This window comes from Euleptes europaea, chromosome 14 (genome assembly GCF_029931775.1).
Source record: "Euleptes europaea isolate rEulEur1 chromosome 14, rEulEur1.hap1, whole genome shotgun sequence".
In the NCBI taxonomy this organism is placed as follows: domain Eukaryota; kingdom Metazoa; phylum Chordata; class Lepidosauria; order Squamata; family Sphaerodactylidae; genus Euleptes; species Euleptes europaea.
Genome location: NC_079325.1, coordinates 57,140,594 through 57,164,975, shown reverse-complemented (window position 1 = coordinate 57,164,975; position 24,382 = coordinate 57,140,594). Strand labels below are relative to the sequence as shown.

Sequence of the window (24,382 nt, the reverse complement as noted above, 5' to 3'; positions counted from 1 at the left end):
GTGTTTCCGATTTTTTTGGATTTTGAAATAAAAGCAGAGAATAAGCAAAAAAAAAAAAAAAAAAAAAACCACACACGCACACGCACACAGTGAGTAATGCACATAGATTTGTTCCTTCCTTGATCTGCAGGCCAGCCTGAAGCAGAGAGCAAAGTGCCACGAGAGCTTCTAGCCCGTGCCTTTAAGGGGAGGAAGACACAGCTAACAGCAAACTTACTAGGCGGGCAGGAGCCTTGGTGCACTGTTGAGGGCCAGGGTCAGGGGCCTGTGATTAATGCATGCATTATGAGGTGTGGCGTCATGTTCCTAGACTCAGAGTTGGAAGGAACCACCAGGGTCATCTACTCCAACCCCCTGCACAATGCAGGAAATTCACAACTACCTCCCACACACACACACACAGTGCCCAGAAGATGGCCAAGATGCCCTCCCTCTCATGAACTGCCTAAGTTCATAGAATCAGCATTGCTGACAGATGGCTGACATCTAGCCTCTGCTTACAAATCTCCAGGGAAGGAGTGCTTACCACCTCCCGAGAAAGCCTGTTCCACTGAGGAACCACTCTAACTATTTGTCAGGAGCAGGCCATGAAGCCAGTTCATGGTTGTGCTCCCAGGTGTTGTTTTGCAGTTCTCTCCAAGGCCAGTCCGTGCCCCATGTTTAGACTTCTTAGAGTCCTTCTTGAATTCCTTTAGTGTGGGAATTGCCAAGTACTCCTTCCTGCCTCTGGGAGGGGGGTTGCCTGGGCTACTGGTTATCTCCTTTTGTTTTTCTATATATGCCATGTGCCTTACCTCAGCCCCTTACTAGTCTCATTCTGAATATAGTTTCTGTAACCTGTTGATTCTACCCAATAAAACTGCTTTCGTGGATTTGTCGTCTGCTGAATTCTGTTTGAGGGATGGAGCGCAGGGCTAGAGCTTACATTATGATACTAGTCCTCTTCATCGGTTTTAATTGCTGACCTTGGCTGGAGCCCTGGAGCCTAGGAACTTGTCTCCTTGGCTTGGGGCGCGAGATGAGCTCCCCGAGGATCCCGATTTACTGCATGACGCCTTGGAGGAGACGCTACGAACTGACGTGGAGGCTACCCGGCTGGTTGGGCTAGTGACTGCTTAGTGGCGTCGCCTGGCAGAGACGACCCCCTGGGGGACCCAGGACGCTGATCTACGTGCCCGCGACGACCTTTTGGAACTGGATACTTTGCTGGAAGAGACCCAGTTGGCGCAGGAGGACCTTGTCTTGCTAACTCAGTTGTTGTCTGAGCTGACGCTCGGCGAGCCGCGACAGGAGTCGGCAGCCCCGATCTGGGAACTCGAGCTCGGTTTCCCAATGGTGAGGGCTCGGGAGGGAGATGTTCCGCAAACCTTTCCAGATCTCACCCTATGCAGCCGGGAAGCACAAAACGCGGCCACCAGGACGGTCCTGGTGCTTGTGGATTTAACGCCGGCTGCGGCGACGTCGAAAAGTTGCTGATTCCTGAGATCGGTCCTGCCTCGGCAGGCCTGGCCCCACAAGTGCTACCGCTGTTGAGCCAACACAAGGAGATCCAAATGCTCTTGGAACAAGCTGCCGAACCAATTGTGACGGCTGCCGCGGCCGCCAAACTTGAGGCAGACCGAGCGCTTGCTGACCAAAGGCAAGCGGAGGACCTACTGTTGGTGGAGGCAGCCGCCGCTCGGGCGCAGGCGACGGCAGGGACTGAAACACGCTCAAAAATTACCGGGGGAATGGACTGGTCTTTCCCTTCATTCTCCTGGGGCTCCCTGGAACCAGGACAACCCCGGGAAGTAGCACGCAGACAGCGGCTCACCTTTGCTCCTGATGTCCACGAGTATGAGGAGGAGGAGACAGAGTACGTCGAAGAAGGCGACTGGAATACCAATTACCGAGTTAGCTGAGCCCGACGGACTGGGGGAACTGAGGAAGAGATCCATGCCTTGCGGTTTCAAAACCGAGAGCTAATGGAACGTACGGCCCAGATGCAGGACCAACTGGACTTAGTGGTGCGTGAGTATCGTCATCTGCAGCGTACTCAAGGGGCGCCTGTCCCAAACCAACAACCCCGGGACAGCCAACCCGGGGCAGCCGGCGCAGCCAGGACAACCAGGACAGCCGGCCCGGGTGCAACCAGGGCAGCCAGGGCAACCAGCGCAGCCGCTGCCGGGGCAGCTGGGGCAACCAGTGCATTCGCTGCCAGGACAGCCAGCCCCAATACTACCAGCTCCAGGGCAACCACCAGCACCTTCCCCTGTGGTCCCAGTTGAGCAGTGGAAACAACCCCGTCTACGAGTGACATTTGATGGCTCCGCGGATGCATTGCCCTGTTTTCTACACCAAGTGGACAGTTACATGAGAGAACAGGGGCATTCCTTCCCCACGGAAGACAGCCGAATGAGATTCGTCTCCTCGCTTTTGGCTGGAAAAGCCGCCGATTGGATGGTTCTCCAGTTTGATACCCGGGCCCGCTCCATATGGTTGCTTAATGAATTCATGCGAGTGTTAAGAAGACGCTTCGAGGATCCGTTCCAGGGAGAGAAGGCCAAGGCGGCCCTCCTCCAACTTTGGCAAGGATCCTCCTCAGTCAGCGAGTTTGCAGATGAGTTCCAAAGACTCGCTAATGAAATAGTTGATTGGACTGAAGCGACCCAAGTGCTCTACTTCAGTGCAGCATTGCATCCTGAAATTCTGGGCATATATGCAGCGAGACCCAGCCACCTTGGAAGAATGGATTTTACTGGCGGAAGAGATGGAAAGTCGTCGCCAGTTTATTTCTCTTGCCCGACGGTAGGCCAGGGAGGGGGGAAGCCAGAAAACCCCTCTCAAACCAGCCGCTCCTCAGGCCCCGCGGAGGCCGGCTCTACCTCCACCGGACCGAGCACTGCGGTTTCAACGGGGAGCCTACCTCGTTTGCAGGGCCATGGGCCACTTCGCAGCAGCCTGCCCGTCACGTCACGGACCACCGAGTCCCTCTATCCAGCCGGCGGGGACTCCTCGCGGGAGGGGACGCGCTCGAGGGAGAGGCGCCGCGGTCGAGCGAAGCTTCGCTCCAAGACGAAAAGCACCCCAAGCTCTGCTTGCCAGAGAGGTGACGACGGACCCTTTGCCAGCAGACCCGTCGGGGTCCAGGATTACAATTACTACCCCTGGAGAGATCAGCTCCGCTTCCTCCGAGGAGGGTGACCACTGGAACTCCCCTGCCCTTTATCTGGAGTCTCCCCTCGAACCGCCAAAAAACAGACTGGGTCTGCTGTAGAGGGGGCAATACTGCAGACCCCCCCAGGACAAGACCCGAAGCCCCCTTCATGGTGAGTGAAGTGGAAGAGATTGTATGTAGATATCATATTGCAACATTATAGAAAGGGTCCTCAATTACAAGTGAAAGCCTTAATTGACTCTGGATGTGCCCGCTCGTTAATAAATGAAACCACTTTTAAAGCGCTCCAGGTGAAGTCAGTCCCTCTGCCTGCTCCGGTCCAGTTCGCCCAGATGGACGGCAGTGACTTCAAGGGGGGCCTGGTAGATCGTCGCACTGACGGGGTGGCAATGGGAATTGGCCACCACTGGGAACAAATCAACCTTACTATTGTGCCTAATGTTAGATATGCGGTGGTGTTGGGAGCAAATTGGCTCAAAGGACACAGTCCCGCCATAGACTGGGACGCTGGGACTTTGACGTTCAATAGCCCGTTGTGCGAATTACACCGACATGACGTGGCTGTTAAAACCATAGTCACGCCAACCCCTGCTCTAGCCTCGGACCCCTCCAATCAAACCCACTTGCCACCCGACTATCAGGACTTTGTGGATGTATTCAATGTGCAGGAGTGTGATGCTTTACCTCCCCACCGTCGGACTGATTGTGCTATTGAGGTGGTGGGGGAAGACAAACTGCCAAAAAGTAAGATTTACCCAATGAGCCCTACAGAACGAACGGAGCTCCGCGGGTTTTTGGACAAAAACATAGCTCGCGGTTTCATCCGACCGTCCACCACGCCCTATTCGGCACAAGCCTTTTTCGTATGGAAAAAGACAGGAGATTTACATTTGTGTATTGACTTCCAGAAACTCAATGCTGTTACTCAAACAAATGCCTACCCCATCCCCCTCATTTCTGATCTCTTGGGACAATTGAAAGAAGGACACATTTTCACTAAATTGGATTTAGTCGAGGCTTATTACAGAGTCAGAATTTGGGAGGGGAATGAATTTCTGACAGCCTTCTCCAGTTGCTTTGGGATGTTTGAATTTATGGTGATGCCGTTTGGATTGAAAGGGGCCCCGGGGGTCTTCATGCAACTTATTAATGAGATCCTCCATGACCTGCTGTTCAGAGGGGTGGTAGTTTACTTAGATGACATTCTTATTTACTCCAAAACCATGGAGGAACATGTTGCTTTGGTCAGACAGGTATTGCAACGTCTTAGAGATCATCAGCTCTATGCCAAACTGTCTAAGTGCGAGTTTCACAAGAAGCAAGTAACCTTTCTAGGATATGTCGTCTCGCACCAAGGACTGACTATGGATCCAGAAAAGGTGTGACCTGTGCTCAATTGGGAACCACCCTCTACTCGCAAACAAGTCCAAAGATTCCTCGGGTTTGCAAATTTTTACAGGGCGTTCCTCCTTCATTTCGCTAGGATTGCTCTGCCCATCACGGAGCTCCTTAAAACTAAGGGGAAGGGGGATTCAGCCACTTTGCTCAACGTCCGGGTGGAGTGGACCCCCCAATGTCAAGCCGCCTTCAATAGTCTAAAGCGGCTCTTTACGTCCGAGCCGGTCTTGCGACACCCCGACTGCACTCAACCATTCATAGTTCAAGTAGACGCTTCCGATGTAGCGATGGGGGGTGCACTTCTGCAACAGGGGGAGGATGGACACCTGCATCCGTGTGCTTATTTTTCCAAAAAGTTTACCCAATCCGAACTCAATTGGGCTATTTGGGAAAAGGAGGCCGCCGTTGTAAACCATGCCTTGACAGTGTGGAGACAGTTTTTGGAGGGTTCCACAGCGCCTTTTGAAGTGTGGTCCGATCACAAAAATTTGGTCGCCCTAACGGAGGCCCGCAAACTGTCCGCAAAACAAGTGCGTTGGGCGGACTTCTTTGCCCAATTCCGATTCATCCTGAAGCATGTACCAGGGAAGCAAAATCTACTGGCTGATGCCCTATCTAGACTTCCCCAATATCCCACCAAGGTTGACTGACCCACAGAGTCGCTCTTCACCCCTGCTCACCGGGGTCTAGTGCCCACTCTGGCTGTGCAAACCCGTTTTCAGACTCACTCCTCACCGCTGCCGCTTCCAGAGGGGACAGATGCCCCGCGCCCGGGCGAGCCGGTGACGCCACCCATCTCGCTTTTTCCACCCTCGGAGCGATCTACAGCCATATCCCCCAAGGCACGGGGACTTGAGCACCCCGTTCAGTCGCCCCCCACTCCGATATCAGCTCCGTCCCCGGTCCAGTTACCCGCCGACACTACTCCGGAGGGGGTGGAAGGTCTATCCAAATCCTTTAGGGACTCTCTTCTTCGTAATTGTCACGCAGAACTTTCCTCACAGATCCTTCCAGCTTCTCTAATTAAACGCGGGGAATTTTGGTACAAGGATTCTAAACTGTATGTGCCCGAGGTGTTGCGTGGGGGAGGTTTTGGGTTTGGTTCATGGTGCCAAGACAGCTGGACACTTCGGATTCCTCAAGACGTTGCACTTACTTAGGCGGCAATTTTGGTGGGCGGGCATGCGGTCGGATGTGGACTCCTTCATCCGCAGCTGCCCCGTCTGTGCAGCGGCCAAACGGGCACAGGGAAAACTGCCCGGACTTTTGCAACCGTTAGAGACCCCGTCTAAGCCTTGGGAGGTGATTGCAATGGACTTCATGACGGATTTACCCCCTAGTGGGGGGAAAACTGTAATTTGGGTGATTACCTATCTGTTTTCAAAACAGGTGCATCTTGTGCCCTGCGCAGGTATCCCTTCTGCCCCGAAATTGGCCCGCCTCTTTGTGTCACATGTCTTCCGTCTGCATTCTTTCCCGCGCAAGGTGGTGACGGACAGAGGTTAAAATTTTGTGGTCAAATTCTGGAAAGCTTTCCTCAAACTGGTTGGAGTGGAACAGGGACTGTCTAGTGCCTTCCATCCCCAAACGGATGGTCAAACCGAACGGGTAAATGCGGTCTTGGAATGTTATTTGTGCTGTTATGTCAATTACCATCAAAATGACTGGGTACCCAGACACCCCCGTGATTCTCTAGTTTGACATTAATAAGGGAAAAAAAAAACCTTTATGCTTTTTCCGCGCCTCTAAACCGCCATCCCGATCTCCAGGAGAACAATGGCGCCGGCTTCTCCGCTAGCCCACCCGAGCGCTCCCCGCCGCTTCCAGGGCAGCGAGCGCATCTAGGGCAAGCCGCGAGCCGACCGCCTGCTCAGCATCCCCTCTACTCCAAGGGGAGCCGCGACGATCGTTCGGGGAGGGGGGGTTTCCCTCCCTCCCCCGCCGCTTCGGTCGGGGCGCGAGGTGGATTTGTCGTCTGCTGAATTCTGTTTGAGGGATGGAGCACAGGGCTAGAGCTTACACTATTAGAAAATTCTTCCTAATGTCTAGATGGAAACTCTTCTGATTTAATTTTAACCCGTTGGTTCTGGTCCGACCTTCTGGGGCATCAGAAAACAACTCGGCACCATCCTCTATATGACAGCCCTTCAAGTACTTGAAGATAGTTCTCATATGCCCTCTCAGTCTTCTCCTTTTCAGGCTAAACATACCCAGCTCCTTCAACCTTTTCTCATAGGACTTGGTCTCCAGACCCCTCACCATCTTTGTTGCCCTCCTCTGGACACGTTCCAGCTTGTCTACATCTTTCTGAAATTGTGGTGCCCCAAACTGAACACAGTACTCTAGGTGAGGTCTAACCAGAGCAGAGTAAAGCGATACCATCACTTCACGTGATCTGGACACTATACTTCTGTTAATGCAGCCCAAGATCGCATTTGCCTTTTTAGCTACCACATCACACTGCTGACTCATGTTCAGTGTTTGGTCTACTAAGATCCCAAAATCCTTTTCGCACACACTACTGCTAAGACAAGTCTCCCCCATGCTATAATTATGCATTTGATTTTTCCTACCTAAATGCAGAACTTTACATTTATTTCTGTTGAAATGCATTTTATTGGTTTTAGCCCAATTCTCCAGCCTGTCAAGATCATCCTGTATCCTGGCTCTGTCTTCTACTGTATTTGCTACCCCTCCCAATTTAGTATCATCTGCAAATTTAATAAGCATCCCCTCTATGCCTTCATCCAAATAATTTATAAAGATATTGAACAACACAGGGCCCAGGACAGATCCCTGAGGAACTCCTCTAGTCACTCCTCTCCAAGTGGATGAGGAACCATTAACAAGCACTCTTTGGGTGCAATCTGTCAACCAATTACTGATCCACCTAACAGTAACAGGATCTAAATCACATTTTCCCAATCTGTCAACAAGATTATAGGGAACCTTATCAAAAGCCTTACTGAAATCTAGATAAACTATGTCTACAGCACTCCCCTGATCCAGCAAGGTAGTAACTTTCTCATCTTCACAGTTCTGAGGGAGAAACATACTTTCTCTCTCTCTCTCTGGCTCGTTGTATGAAATTATAACTTGATTTTATACAGGTTTAATATATTTCCCTCCTCATGAAAACATGAAGCTGCCTTATACTGAATCAGACCCTTGGTCCATCAAAGTCAGTACCATCTACTCAGACCGGCAGTGGCTCTCCAGAGTCTCAGGCAGAGGTCTTTCACATCACCTACTTGCCTAGTTCCATAACTGGAGATGCTGGGGATTGAACCTGGGACCTTCTGCATGCCAGGCAGATGCTCTACCACTGAGCTACGGCCCCATCCCTTACAAGTGAAACTGTGGTCAAACTTGTTTTAGCCATATGCTTGATTCAAATCTGGTGAACCCTCTGGGGCTAAGAAAGAAATGGCTTTGAAGGCAGGATCCATCCCATAGGCCATCAGCCAGAGACATGCAAGGACACAGATCAGGCCGTGTGTGGGATTCTTGCATAAAGAAGCTTAAGCTTGCCCCCCCAGTCCCATCTCCAGACCCTTTACCTTGTTGTAAATGTAACAATTTGTAAACATGGTGTTGAAATCCTGCATACATTCACTGGCACTCCAGTAGTAGTTATGTTCCAGTCGTTTCTTGATCGTCCCCATGTCCATTGGGTTTTTGATTATTTTGTGATAATCCTGTCAAGAGGGGGGGGGGAAGAAATTTTTATTAGAATCCAGCTGCTTTTATTATGTATACAGAACCAGCCATGTGTTGACATTTTGTGGATTAAGTACAACTGCTAAGCCTTGGGTGGTGCTACACCAAGAAACCTGGAGGACACAATAGGTAGAGATCAGCTCCCATTTCATCCCACTAGGTCTGGGCAATAACTGTCAGACAAACTTTCTCCTCCAGGATGAATTCCTGGATGGCAGCTGTCTTCCCTCTGCTCTGACCTGGCATTTAGCAAGAGGCCCAATGGCACTTTGGCAGGGGTAAGCAGGGCCTGAAGGTTGACAAAGACATGAACTGGCCCACTCCACCCTTCCCTCAGCTCATCCTTCTGCCACTGTCGCATCTCTCCCTGTTCATAACAGAATACACAACCAGGGGACCCACTAAACCTCACCTCTCACTGGTACTTGCTTTCTGGCCTTTTGTTTACCTCCTCCTTTACCTACACCTCCTCCACCTTCCTATTAACCCTCCTTTCTCACCACAATTTACTTTTTTAAAAATGCCTAGTTGTATCTTGAGAGACTTGGTCAGCATTTTTTTCCTTATGTTGGGAAGAATTAAAAACAACAACTCTGTTTTAATTTTGGGGATTTTTCTGCAAGCCTGGGGATCCCCCATGTTTTTTCTGTTTTGGGACCAAAGGGAATTAACCATTATGGAAATGTGGGGCTGTCATGGAATGGGTGGGGCCCATCAGGGCTGCCACAAATGGGATGTCCCTTAACACACACACCTGCCCTAACTCCTTTCAGGCCTGGAGCAGGCAAGGGCCTTAACTGCCTGCCACCGCTCTGGTTCTAGGGCTTTACTGGAGAGGGCCCAGAGCACCCTCTCTGCCCTCCAGGGAACTCCCATTAGTCAGGGAATGCCCTGATGTATGACCAAATATGAAGCGTGAAGAACCCAGGCAGAGTAAACAACAAACTGTCTATTAAACAAATACTGTAACAGTTGAGTAAATAGGAGAAAAGTTATAAACATGGGCAGAATTTAGACAGGGTCACTACAACCACACAGGGTGAAACTCATAAAGAGGCTGGCAGGAAACAACCAAGCTCTCTGCCACGACTGCCTTATCTTGTTCCTACTCTATTTTGAGTGCCATGACCTAAACGGCCCAAGCTAGCCCGGTCTGAGAAGCAAAGCAGGATCAGCCCTACTTGGATGGGAGACCACCAAGGAATTCAGTCCAGGGTGGCTACCCAGAGGCAGGCAGTGGCAAACCACCTCCGAATGTCTCTTGCCTTGAAAACCCTACAGTGTAGCCACAAGTCAGCTGTAACCTGACCGCACTTTCCACCACCCCTGTCCCAAGGCCTGAGCCCAGCGGGCCAGATCCACCCCATCATGGGTGAGGGATCAACTCCTTCCAAAAGCAGCCTTCCAAAAGCTGCTCAGCTTCCAAGGAGAGACCGCCCCCCTTCTCGGTGCAGGGCCTTATATGCTCTCTGGTGAAACTCCGCCTCCCTGACACTGATTGGTGCCCGTTTTCCCTCCATTTCCCCCCAGTCCAATCATAAGGCCTGGAGGGAGCTTGGAAACTGTAGGTCTACTGCAAAATTTACAGCAGGTGTCTGGCCTTTGAGGAAGAGAGGCTTGAGGCCAACAGCTGCCCATCCTCAGCCTTAGGCCCAGGATCACAACAGAGGGGGGTTCCAACTTGGGAAACTATAAAGGTTAAGGAAATCTGAACAAGGACACATCAGAATCCTGCTTCACACAACCTGTTAAAACTCTCTTTAGTTTAGTGCAAACACAATGCCTTATCATAGCTTGTTGACTTAATCCTGGTTAAGATGTCAAAACATACTGAGAAATCCTGGTGAACCCCTACTGACAAAGGATGTGTGAAAGGAAATCTACCTTTCACATTGTAAACAGAGGGGCACAGTCTCTCCCCCTTAGCCAAGATCTCCGTGCATGTAATGCTTCACTGTGGTTGATGCAAAAATTACAATTTCATACCTTGGCATGAACACATGAATCTGCCTCATACCAAGTCAGACCATCGGTCTGTCAAGGCCAGTACTGTCTATTTTGACTGGCAGTGGCTCTCCAGGGAACCATGCAGAGGTCCCTCACATCCTTGCTACCTAATCCGTTTCTAAAACCGGAGATTATGGGGACTGAATCTGGAACCTCCTGCCTACAAACCAGATGCTATCCCACAGACCTATGGAGCAATCCGCTGAACGCCTGCAACGAATCTTAAAGCACAGATTAATTTTCACACTTAACATTTACCCACAATTAAGGAAAACGAACAATGATTATGCATAATGTTTTCAGAGGGTCTCAAAAGCAGGAGAAACAGATCAAAATGAAACCGCAGGCTATACTCACTGGCAAATTCAATTTAATTGCATCCACCGGTTGGTAGAAGGGCCACGCAAACTGATGTTTCCACAGAGTTTTCACCACAACATTTTGCATATATTGCAGCTGGTTGGTCTTCCTTCCAGGTTTGTTGGGGTTGGTGACCTCTGGGGGAGGAGGGTTGACAAGGCCCTGAGGCGCCTGGATTGCAGATGTGACGGTGGACATTTTCTCCGGTGTCTTCGTCTCACTTGTGGTCAAGCCGACAACAACAGTCAGTGCAAGGGAAAGGTCTGGCTTCTTTTAAGATCCCTGAATGGGATTGACATCCCATTTCCAGGGACCGACCATGCGGCCTTGGTGGAAGGAGGAGAGCGGAGTGCTGCAACTTCTGAAAGAGGAAGGAACAAACAAAAACAAAAAAGGAAAAGAGAGATGAATCACCAAGGAAAAGACCCTCCAGTCATATCCCATGCTGCTCCCACTGAAGGTTGAATGGGGTTGCAGAAGGAAAACCTATTAGCTTGTGTCACTGGTATTGGCTACATGCACAGGTAGAGATCTCTGGAAGATCAAAAGTAGTACAGTGGTGGACGTGTACTTCGGCAGCACCAACATCTGAGGATTCAACCAGAAGGCCTGCAAATCCCAACTCCTGGTGTCGACAGTGGTGCTAGTTCAAGCAAAGAGAGGCCAGAGTCTTTCTGAGGGCTCCCCAAGAGCCAGTTTCACCCATGCCAGTTTTACAGCTCCCAGAACTGCTGCACTCCCTTGGCCTGGGACATATTGTAGAGGGAACCCACTTAGGTTGGCCCTCTGCGCTTCCAGGTGGCTTCCCTTCTGCCCTGGTGACTTCTTTGGGCTGGAACTTGTCAGCACTTAGATTTGGGTGCCTGGCGAGCAGCCTACAGCAGAGACGGAACCACCCCACAGGAGAGGGCTGGGAGCCCTGTGCACAAGAGATGGAAATTTCCAGAAATTTTGAAGACATGTGGGAGAGTGGTTTTGGGGAAGTAGTGGAAATTTGATTAAAATGTTTAAATACATGCAGCATTTATTTTCCTGCCAAACCTAAGCTTATTTTTCTACTTTACCAGAATTAGTTGCATCATTTATAACTTCATTAGCATACAAAATTATACTATTTTGCATATTTATGGAATTCAAAAGTATTTTCTGGAAGTAAAATCGCGAATATACCTAATTCTTGGGTGAGCGCTGCAGACTGCTGCACCCTCTACACTGCCTCATCATTTGAGAGGCAGGAAAAAATAGAAGTTGAAAGTAAAAAACAAATTTTGTAGTAAACAAAGTAGTGTTTTATTTGGACAGAAACAGTCTCATACAGTCATAATATGTCTCAAACAGTCTCAAATAGTCCCATACAGTCATAATAGGACTAACAGTATATTTTGATATTAGTTAAACTTTACAATATTGAAAACTCTGAAGTCTTTAATAATGCATTACCATCAAACAACATAGCATACTAACTGATGGGGGAAATATTCACATTTAAATAATAACTATACTCTCTCTCTCTCTACACACACAGAGAGAAAATGTATAGGAATGATGATTAATGCTGTAGGTCATCATATATAAAAAATGTTCTTGCTGTATATTCTTTTTCTTTGCTTTTTCTTTAAGTGATCTCCAAAATACTGCGATTTTCTCACTGGAAAAAAACTGAAAAAACAAACCCCCCTCCTCGTCTTTAAATCTCTACCGAGTACAAGTTTCCGATAAGGAGAATTCAGCATCTGTAGAGGGAATGGGGGCAGCCAAGGGGCACCCACAGTCTTCTATAAAGTCCTGCACAGCCCTTTGGCAAATTGTGCATTTTTAAATTACTGTGGCATTTTCCACATGGGGACAGACTTATGTAATTTCTCCATTACCGCTGTGGCTGCCTATACAGCATGGCGGCAATAGGGGTTCCATATGCCAGGTTTTCTCATAGTTTTCCTACTCCAGTCCCCTGGCAATGGCTGTCTCCCCCGTCAACCCCCACCCCCACTAGGGCTTTTCCAAGATTTTTTTAAAATCAGCAACTAAATATCATTGCAACAGTATAACAATCTGTGTATCAGGTTTTCATTCCCAGCTATGATTTTTTAAAGAAGGCCTCCAAGCCCCTTTTGTTGCAGAAATACACCTTCCCCCTTATATTTCTGCAACAAATGAGGCCACAGACTTAATTTTTTAAAAAAGCTGAGAATTGAAAGAACCTGCTACACAGATTGTTATACGGCTATAACAAAACAAAAATATTTAATTGCAGTTTATAAAAACAAAAAAGCCCCAAGTGGTGGGGGGGCAGGGAAAATGGCTGCTACGTGGGTGGGACCAAGAAAACCCAAAGTTCCCCACCCACCCACACAGCAGCCAACCAGGCCTTTTCCAAAATTTCACAGCAAAGCAGATTTGAGGAAGATGGAATAAAAGTTGGGAAAGGTGCACGAATGCACCACACTGCTGCACAGAAGCAGAAAATAAACCCACTTCCCAACAGATTTGAACCCAGGGCAAATAACATGTGTGGAAATGGTCTGCCACACATACTGAGTCATATTACTGTCTTCATAGAATTCCTTTAATTTAAAAACTCCAATTAAAAAAAAAAAATCCAAGGCACCAGTGCTGACAAGGTTTCACAGGTCACCACTGGAAACCATGAAATTCTTCTTGCAGCTACATGCAAGTCCCAGCATGATGAAAGATACTCCCCACACGCACAAATCCTCTGTGCATCTCTTCAGGTGGGAGACAGATGTCATTGCTCCTCTGAAATGCACAAATGACTCAGGAGAAAAGGTGTGTGTGTCAGCTTATGCTTTGTGTCAGACAACTAAATAAATAAATAATGTCTGGCTAGCTTTGATAGCAGCCTGAATAGCCCTGACTAGGCCAACCTTGTCAAATCTCAGAAGCTAAGCAGGGTCGGCCCTGGTTGGAACTTAGATGGGAAATCACCAAGGAAGGCCAGGGTTGTTATGCAGAGGAAGGCAATGGCAAACCACCTTTGTTTGTCTCTGCCCTGAGCTGGATGGCCCAGGCTAGCCCAATTACATCAGATCTCAGAAGCTAAGTAGGGTCAGCCATGGATAGAACTTGGATAGGAGACCACCAAGGAAGAAAGGGGTTGCCACGCAAAGGTAGGCAATGGCAAACCACCTCTGCTCATCTCTTGCCTGGCAAACCCCTTGAGGGGTTGCCATAAGTCAGCTGCAACTTGACAGCTCTTAATTATTATTAGCTTTGATAGACAACATTTGTGGGACCATAAGAACAAGGCACAATAAGGTTTGACTTAAGTGTGAAGCTAGTAAGGCAGAGTTTCTAGGTCTCATTTTAACTGTGCTGCAGCCTGCCGAGCAGTTACCTATGCTTAGCTAGACCACCAGCACAATATCCACAAGCGCCACAGATCTCTGCTCTACAAACTAAGCTCACAGACAGTTGCTTTGCACGGTTGCTGCAGAGTCTCAATGAAATGCTGAGCCACAGAAAGTTGCATGGGGAAACATTTTGCCTCACCAGCAGCATATTTAAATTGGGATTCACTAAATGATAGAAAGAAGTAGCCTTTTCTTTCTAAGGAGTCCATCTCTTGAATATGCAGAATAATATAATCAATGCAAGGAGGAGGGGGAATCTATAGACTGCAAATTCTACAATAGAATGTCACTAATACAAGTATTTCTTAGCTTTAAACAAGTGATGTCACTAATACAAGTATTTCTTAGCTTTAAACAAGTGAAAAAATAAAATGTGTGTAGGGCCAACTGTAACATTAATGAATTGGTTACTTATAATATACTGAAAGTTTTTTTAAAAAAAATCTCTATAGCACATTTCAAGATGTACCTAATTCTGAAGATGGCCCTGGAATAGGGAGCAAAAAATCCACACATTGGGGTCATGTACACACAGGGAGGATTTTTTTGCAAAAATGTAGAAAAATTCAATATTTTTTTAAAGCCACAAATGTATTTATTATCACGGTCCAGCATAACAAATGGTGAAACCCAGTTACAGTTGTTAGAGTGCTGGACTAGGATCTGGGAGATCCAGGTTCGAATCCCCACTCTGCCATGGAAGCATGCTGGGTGACCTTGGATTCTCAGCTTAACTTACTCCACAGGGCTGTTGAGAGGATCAAATGGAGGAAAGAATGATGTTAACCATTTTGTATCCCATTGGAGAGAAAGGCGAAATATACATTTATAAACAAACTTATAGGGGTACAAAAAATTTTACAGGGTGGAAATGAGATTTCATTATGCTACCTTATGAGATCTCCATCACCATATTGAGCATTGCCTAGCAACCCAACAGACATAGCTGTGGATGTCAAGAAAAGGCAGAATCTGGGGAAGGGGCACTGCTGCTCCTTGAAAGCAGGAAAGCATATCTGTGAAATACTGAAAACGACAGTAAAGCTGAATTGCTTGGTTTTTCCGCATTTCAGAGGAATCAATATTGTTTTTCACCAGTGTGGTCTCTTAGCTAGGGCTACAACCTGGGAGACCTGGGTCCGAATCCCCACTTTGCCATTAAGCATACTGACTGGCCTTGACCAATAGTGACTCTCTTTGAACCTGACCTACCAGAAAGTATTGTTGTCAGGATAAAAGGGGAGAGAAGCCCTGAGCTCCTTGGAGGAAAGATTCAAATGCCTGGAGAGAACATGCACTATGGGAGACTGTTTGCTTTTTCTGCCATGCAGCCAACAGCCTAGATCCCTAGCCCCAACTTTTAACCTTCTTTCCCTGCTTTTACTGTCACATCCTGGAGCTTAAGGGCCACATGCTTGTCTCTGTCCTCAGCAAGAGAAAGCTGCTTTCCATAAACTGGGTTTGACCCAAGGGCTGCCAGTAACTGAACACCATTTAACAAAGCATGCAGGAATGACCAACCTGTGCATTCTTGGGGCCACTCCGACCCTTGGCCTTCACTCTGGAAAACAGAGCTACATTTTGCTACTCAACTGTGGATGATTCAAGTACTTGTTAGCCAGGGCACTACAAATAAACCCAAAGAAAGATGCAATCCTAAGCAGAGTTGATCCCTTCTACATCCATTGATGTTAACAGGCTTAGAAGGATGTGACTCTGCTTAGGATGGCTCTGTGAACCTCTCAGGCTGAGCCCAAAGCCAAAAACGCCCTGGCCCTGGTTGAGGATAGCTGGATACTTTTTGGGCCAGGGATCACTCCATTGTCTCCATCTGAGCTAAGTGCTCTTTGGGGGAGTGTATCAGGAGAGGCAGTCCCACAGGTACTACGGTCCCAGACCGTTTAGGACTTTGAAGGCCAATACCAAAACCTTAAACCTGATCTGGTACTCAGTCTGGAACCAGTGCAGTTGGCAGAGCCTTCTCTCTCGCTAGGGTTAATGCCTTTCCTTCAAGGATGTTATATGGAAGGACTTGTCCCTGTGATACCCATTCCCTGGACTCAATTGATCATATTCTGTTGGTCTGCCCTCTATATGAAACACCCCGTGGGAAATGGTTAAAAAATTGGCTTCTTTCAAAATATCTCCTATCTACCCAAGCAAAACGTCAATTTTTATTAAATGATTCCAATCCGGAGGTTACTGTAGATGTTGCCAACTTTCTAGTGGATGTGATGAAAGTTCAAAAAGCCCAACGTTTGTAATTTCTATTTTTGGAACTTTCTGGCCTATGTTTTTATCTTAATGACTGCATATTTTATGTACTTTCTGTAACAATTGTAATATTACTTATGCCATTAAAGGTTTCATTCATTCATTCATGTGCTCTCCATAGGGTCCTTGTAAAGACCTGCGCCGCTGCATTCTGTATCAGTTACAGTTTCTGGAGCAGCCTTAAGGGAAGACCTGCGTAGAGCGAGTTACAGTAGTCTAACCTGGAAGAGACTGTTGCATGGATCACTTGGGCTAGGTCAGGGTGAAAGAGCTAGGGCAGTAGCCTAATCTGGCAAAGATGATAAAATGCCACTCTGGCTACATTAGTGACATGTGTCTCCACTGAAAGGGAGGCATCCAAAATCACATTCAAGCTCCTGGCGGATGCTGCTGGTGTTAATTACACACTGTCAAGAGCTTGGAGCTGGCATCTCAACCCCATATCTCCCCGGCCCAGCCACAGAACCTCCATCTTCTATGGATTCCATTTCAGACAACTCTGCTTTAGCCATCCCACCAGACCCTCCAGATACCTGGCCAATATATCCGGGGCAGCATCTGGATGGCCCCCCATCAACAGATATAGCTGGTTGTCATCTGCATGCTGATTACAACCCAGCCCGAAACTCTGGATTAGCTGGGGAAAGGTATGCATATAGATATTAAATAACACCGAGGAGAGGACTGCCCCCTGAGGGACTCCACATACCAAAGGGTACCATGGTGACACCCTCTCCCCTTATGCCACCCTCTGTCCCCGATCTTGAAGAAATGAGAGCAGCCATTTTAAGGCTGTCCCATGTATACCAACATAGGCAAGGTGGTGAGTCAGCAGATTGTTATCAGCCACATCAAACGTTGCCGTTAGATCGAGTAATACCAGCAGCGCAGACCTGTCTCAATCTAGCTGTCTGCTGTGATCATCCATGAGGGCGACCAATGCTGTTTTTGTCCCGTGGCCAGTTCAGAAGCTGGATTGAAATGGATCCAGAGCCGGTGAGTCCTCCAGGAAAACCTGGAGCTGTTCCGCTGCTGCTCTCTCAACACTTTACCCAGGAAAGGAAGATTTGACACTGGGCAGTAGTTGGACGGAACAGTAGGATCCAACGATCCCTTTTTCGAGAGCGGCCTTACCACTGCCTCTTTCAGACTCCCTGAGAAGGCCCCTGAGCTCAGGAACAGATTGATAATATCCTCCAAGGGGGCATGAATCCCATCACCACCACCTTTCATCAGCCATGATGGACATGGGTGTAAGAGGCAAGTGGGAGGCTTCACAGCAGCCAGGATCCTGTCGACATCAGCTCGGGAGAGTCGACTGAAACGGTCCAACAAAAGACCCGAAGATGGCTAAGGGACCTCCAGTTTGTTCACCATATCAACACTGGCGGGGAGCTCTTGGCAGAACAACAAGATTTCATTCTCAAAAACCTCACAAAAGCTTCATAGATAATTGCCAAATCACTAATATTTTGAGATTCCTCAGAGAGAGGTTAAGGATCTAATTACCCTAAATAACTGTGCTGGGTGTGAGCTAGCAGATGCAATGGAGACTACATAAAATTCCTTTTTAGCAGCCTTCACCACCACCTCACAGGAGCTCATAAATGTCTTATAAAATGTTCTTCTAGCTTCATCATGAGCATGCTGCCAAACCCACTCCTGTCATCTAAGCCCGTTTTCTCCTCTGTAGCTCCATGGTATACCACAGGGCTAGTATGGAACGTGGGTGAAGAGGACGTCAGGGAGCGATCTTGTTGATGGCTTCAGAAAGATGGCTATGCCAGTCATCCAGCAGCACACCTAATGAGTTGCTGGGAGGCATTGCATCCCACAGAGCTTCTGGAAACCAACTGGATCCATTAGTCTCTGTGGGCAAGCATAAATCCGCTCACTGCTTACGCAGGGAGGGGGCGGGATACCCAGATGGGCCTTCAGGGCAAAGTGGTTTGACCACGGCACTCTATCAATAGAGACCAGACCCGCATCCACCCCATTCCAAAGATCAAACCCAATCTGTGGCCTGCTTAATGTGTGGGACCTGAAACAATCTGTGAGACTCTGTGTCACCACTGAGGACACTACGTCCACAGCCTGCAAAGAAGCATGGACGCTGAAGTCTCACCAGAACTATCAGCTTGGGGAATGACTTAGTCACGCCCTATGCACGGCAGAAATGTTGATCTCAGCTAAGACTGGTTTTAAGGATGTGAGCCAGAGCACAATTTAGGCAGAGACATAATAGGCAGCATCATGTGTGGGTGGGAGGGGCCTGCTGCTGTTTACTGTATTTATTTCTTGGGACATGCTCACAGCTCTCTCAGGGCACATTTCAGGAATTAATGACTTACTAGAGAAAGATTCCAACAGAAACAATCTGAATTGCAAACAGATGGTCCAGTTTTATGAGATGGTAAGGAAAGGTTCTCCAGACCTTACAGCAGTAGGGTTGCCAGCTCGGGGTTGGGAAATACCTGGAGATTTTGGGGGTGGAGTCTGAGAAGGGAAGGGTTTGCAGAGGGGAGGGACTTCAATGCCATAGAGTCCAATTGCCAAAGTGGCCATTTTCACCAGGGGAACTGATTTCTATCACCTGGAGATCAGTTGTAATAGCGGGAGATCTCCAGCCACCACCTGGAAGTTGGCAACCCCATACAGCAGGGGTCCTCAGCATGGTGCCCCTGGGTGCCTTGGCTGCTGCCACTGTCTCCACCTCCAAGCTGACACCACTGCATACTAACATTTTCAATTGATGTCAGATTTTGTGTCTATGCTAGTCTAGCTACACAACCCTATGAGGGGCATGCCAGAAAGACAGCATTCCCACCATGGCCCAAGATATGAATGTCCATGGTGGGGCCGGGGGGGGGGGGGATCTGGAAAAAAATTACTTATTTGTAATTATTCCAAAGGAAAAATTGGAAATTTGGGGGAGCTCTGAAAACCACTCCTATGAAATAGGCTCCCTTTTGAAATGAACAAAATAATTTTTAAGCATTAAGTCACTCAGAATGTGTAGTATGAAGATTTTTTACATATGACAACATACATAATTACGGAACAATAATTCCTGCTTACGCTGAAGATACAGACAACATATTCTCAAGGATATGTCCATTGAATAAATATAATTTTGTCCACACATAATACACTGTAGTGTGTGTAGATAATGTACTACTGAAGAGTTCAGTGTTTTCAATGTTTCATAGAATATTTAAATATGCTGCTAGTCCTGTTGTGGCTCTATGTGACACCTTCTACCCAAATGTGTTGATTCTGTTTTCAACATTTATTTTTCATGTGTGTGTGTGATCATAGAATCATAGAGTTGGAAGGGACCATCAGGGTCATCTAGACCAACCCCATGCACAATGCAGGAAACTCACAACTACCTCCCCCACACACCCCCAGTGACCCCTACTCCATGCCTAGAAGATGGCCAAGATGCCCTCCCTCCCATCAGGTTTCAGCTGACTTACGGCAACCCTGTTGGGAAATTTTCCATTGCCTGCCTCTGTGTGGGCTGAGAATGTTCTCAGAGAACTGTGACTGGCCCAAGGTCACCCAGCAGGTTGCATGTGGAAAAGTGGGGAATTGAACTCAGTTCTCCAGATTAGAGTCTGCCGCTCTTAACCACTATACCATGCTGCAAAAACTAAGATTTATGTAGCATATAATGCAGCAGTTTGTAGCTCTTGCTCTCTCACTTTAGTACTGGGTATATTTGCAATTTTGATAGCAGAAAACTAAAGTGTTTCTATATATATCCATAGATATACCTACTAGCACCTTTTAATATGCTAAGTTATAAATTATGCATTTTATAATGTTCAAGTAGTAAAATAAGTTTAGGTTTGGTGAGAAACTATTGCACACACCATATTTCAACCCCCCACCCAAAAAAATCCTCCTAACAGGGAAGGTTTTCTACAGCTTCAAAATTTCCAGAAATTTTACATCTTTACCCCCCCCCTTACACACACACACACACAATAAAGGCCACATCCCTCGCTTTCTTTCCATGAACTTACTTCCCCACCATTTCCCAATGTGATGTTCCAGAATTCTGTAATTTGAGGGAAGAACATTTTATACAAGGTTTCTTCTCCCTTAACTCAAACAGCTCTGCTGCGCATTTCCTTGTCTCCTTGACCCTATGCAAATGGCAGTGAATTCTGAGCATTAATTATGCATCATATGAAGATTTTATTTTATCCATTTACTCAATTTATATCCCTACTTTCTCCCCAAAGGAGACCCAAGGTGACTTGCATACTTTTCCTCTCCTCCATCTTATCCTCACAAGAAGGTAGGTAGGAGTGTGTGTGTGACTGGCCCAAGGTCACCCAGCAAGTTCCTACTGCAGTGGGGATTTGAACGTGGTTCTCTCAGATCCTAGCCCAACATCCTAACCACTATATCACGTGGCTCTCACCAGCATGTACCTCTTTTGGAGACTTTAACATTGCCTTGGGTGACCCATGTTACTGTATCATGAGTGACCGCTCCCCCCCAAAAAAAAGCTATCTACCTTTTCCAGACCCCTTAATATGTTATGAGCCTCTGATCCCATGATCGACACATGTGCTATCCACCAGCAAGCGGGCTGCTGCAGTGGACTGATGTGGCCACACACTTGGGTGTCCCAGGGACCTCGGCACTGCGGGGCCAAAGGGGACTGGGGAGGCTTTGGAATTCCAGGGACCAGAAACAAGTATGACGCACACCCCACCCAACCAGCACGGAGCACTCCTGTGGCTTTCAGCTCTTTCAGTGGAAGCAGGCAACAAAGCAGTGCCAACTAGGTGTTGCGCATAAATGTGGGGTTTGTGTGGGGTGTCAGGTATGTGATGATCTGGGCAGATCTGGCAATTGCTGTGCATGGTTACATGCCCCAAGCTTTTAGGATCAAAGCCCCATGGAATGAACAAACTACGACGGAGTAAGCCCTGGCATTCCAGCGCCACTTCACAAGCTCGGCCTGGCCCAGCCCAGAGCAAATGTCGTGTGCAGGTTCTGAGCAGGAAAAAGAAATCCTTTGCACACTTGACCCCATTCATCTTTCCTCACCAACCTCATTTGAGTCCCATTTTTCACAGAGACAGGATAGAAAAATAATAATGTGCCAATTTCGAAACAGAGACTGTGTTTTCAAAGGGCTCGCCAGCCATTTCAAATAGAGATTACCAAGTCTACATGTCCAGGCTGACCCAGCGTTTCCAGTTTAGTAACCCAAAACTGTAATCCTTTGTAAACTCACAGAGGGACTTGCCTCTTGGATGAATGTACACAAGTTTGGGGTGCATGATATATAACAACATTCTATGTGAAGAACACAAAGATCTGGGGAGATTGTTTATTACACACAACTCGTGGGATTGTTTATTACACACAACTCTCTCCTCGGCTTAGGTTTAGTCAGATGGTAACTTTGTGGGTAACACCTACTTATTTCAGACCAATGCTTTCCAGCCAACAGCCAAGACACTTTTTAAATTAAAACTGAAGGTAAACGTCACTCTACCAGCCAAAACGGGGTGTGTGTATGTGTTTTTTAAGTGTGGGAAGTGAGAACTACCTGTCTACCAGAATCAGTGCTTTGGGCCCACCACCTTCCCATCAAGCCCACCCTCAGAGGAAAGCAGGGCCAAACTAAACACACGCTTTAAAAAAAAAAAGAAAGAAAAGAGTTGAGTCCAGGTTCCCAAACCCAACTAGAGTTCAGAATGGCTTATTTTTTTTTTTTTAAAGCAGAGCCCATTTGGGCTGGGAAAGATGCCACGGGGGAGGGCTCCTGCCACGTCATTTCCATGCCAAAACAGCACTGAGGCAGAGTTATTTCTCTGTTTTTAGTGCTCCATGTGGAGCAGCAAAAACAGGGAAATAACCCCCTTCCCCTGTGTTATTTTGACACAGAAAATGGCTGTGGGGGGAGGTAGGAGCCTTACTTCCACCGCAGTGGGCCTCCGTGCCTGATGGGGAGAACCTGTTGGATGCAAAAGCCAGACCCCGTTTAATGGAACAGACCCACCAAGAACAGGGACAACTGAGGTTATTTCTTTAGTAGCAGGAGGTTTTATTATGCTAGCAGGAAGAGCTCTGTCTCAAGAGCCATGCCAGTGGGTGTAGAAGCAGCCCAGTATGTTCGAGTATTGTACCTTTTTCCTGTTTAAATTGTATTTTCTGTTATTTTGTAAGCTCCTGAGTGCCCCCAGTGGATAAAAGTGGGATTAAAGAAATAAACACATAAATCCTAGCCAGGATCTGGTATGGATCTGGTTTGGGGCTCATAGAAACCATTCAGTATTTAATTTATTGCTTTCAATCAGAGATGTGAAGGCCCAGGAAAAAACGGGAACCTTTTTCCCCCAATGGGAGAAATGGACAAAAATTCTCATGAAATATTTTCTTTTTAAATGAATGAAATATTTTTTAAAGACAAGGTTTTAATAACTCAACTGTATACATTTACATAAGTCTTACATAATTTTTTGTGCAAGACAGTCTACAGCATTAGTTTATGATAATCCAGCGTGGTATAGTGGTTAAGAGCAGCAGGCTCTAATCGGGTTCGATTCCCTACTCCTCCACATGCAGCCTGCTGGGTGACCTTGGGCCAGTCACAGTTCTCTCAGAAACCCATGCAGAGGCAGGCAATGGCAAGTTACCTCTGAACATCTCTTGCCTTGAAAACCCTACGGGGTCACCGTTAATCAGCTGTGATTTGACAGCACTTTCCACTTTCCACAACATATACTGCAGACATATACAACATATTTTAAAGGATGTGCATATTGTGAGTAATTCCAACAGCGATTCATAGGCTAAAATGTACTTTACAATGACACAATATTGAAGAGCAGAGTTCAATAGTTTCAGTGTTCTAAATTTTAACCTGAAATCTAAATCTGCTGCTGTATCCTGTTGTGATAGTATCAAATCATTTTGCTCCACAGAACACAGTCTCTTTTCCTTACTGCAAAATTTATTTTCTAATGTTGACATTTATTTTTCCCTACCTCTCAGATGGCAAAGATGAAGGGAACATTGGGTTCAGAGTTTCCAATACACTCTGAAGTACTGAGCACATCTGCAGTTCTGCTTGTAAGGCATTTGTACTTTTAAATTCCATTAATATGTTCAATATTTATTTAAATACTTATACCCCACTGTTTGCCCCAAGAGGGTCCAAAACAGTTATCATTCTGTCTTTTATCTATTTTATCTTCACAAGAACCACCCTGTGAGATAGGTTAGGCTGACAGAGAATAACTGGCCCAATATCAGCCAACAAACTTCCACGGTAGAGAGGGGTATTCGAATTTGGGTCTCCCAAATTTTAGTCTGACACTCTAACCACTATATCATACCACAGTATATGCTAATTAAATTTTAAATGACATTTTACAGTTTTAAACACATAAAATAAGTATGTTCCGTAGAAAAGTGTTGCTGATATTTCAATCCCCCTCCCCGCCCCAATGTTTCCATTTCTTCCCTAAAAAATAACAGGAAAACAATTCCCTTCCCAGAAATTGTGCGTTTGTATTTACAAGAGCACTTCTCTGCTAGTACTTTAGTGCGGCTCAGCTCACAGGTGGGAATTGTGCCTTTAAGAACTTTAGAAAGAATATTCTGATTAGGGTTGCCAACCTCCAGCTGAGGCCTGGAGATCTCCCAGAATTACAGCTCATCACCAAAGAGATCAGTTCCCCTGGAGCAAATGGCTGCTTGGGAGGGTGGAATCGATGGCATTATTCCCTGCCGAGGCCCCTCCCCTCCCATCCCCAGGCTCTATCCCAAATCTCCAGGAGTCTCCCATCCTGGAGGTGGTAACCCTAATTCTGATGCTTATTATGCCTCAGCATTCAAAGTATCATCCCTCCTACCCCCCCAATCATATTAAGGACAACAAGCTATTTATTGATCTAGCCTCGAGTCTAGTGACCACCTTAAAGACCAACAAGACTCCCTGGGTATCAGCCTTCAAGTCAAAGCTCCCTTCTCAGAGCCTGGAAAAACTTTGTTGGTCTTTAAGGTGCTCATGGACCCAAAACTAGCTCTTCTACTGCACTCCAACATGGCTACCCACCTG

At 47.1% G+C, this 24,382-nt stretch overlaps 1 protein-coding gene across 4 annotated transcripts in view; it reads right to left on the bottom strand.

Annotated features, from left to right (window-relative positions):
* BRD3 (bromodomain containing 3) overlaps positions 1–11,001 on the bottom strand; it is a 45,472-nt gene extending 34,471 nt beyond the window's left edge. For all 4 annotated transcript variants that reach the window (XM_056860962.1, XM_056860964.1, XM_056860965.1 and 1 more), the window contains exons 1-2: positions 10,640–11,001; positions 8,116–8,253 (exon numbers count right to left, since the gene is read on the bottom strand). In XM_056860962.1, coding sequence (XP_056716940.1) covers positions 8,116–8,253; positions 10,640–10,840 — 339 coding nt within the window. In that variant the 5' untranslated portion in view covers positions 10,841–11,001. The remainder of the gene's footprint in view (positions 1–8,115; positions 8,254–10,639) is intronic.
* Between the last annotated feature and the right edge of the window lie 13,381 nt (positions 11,002–24,382).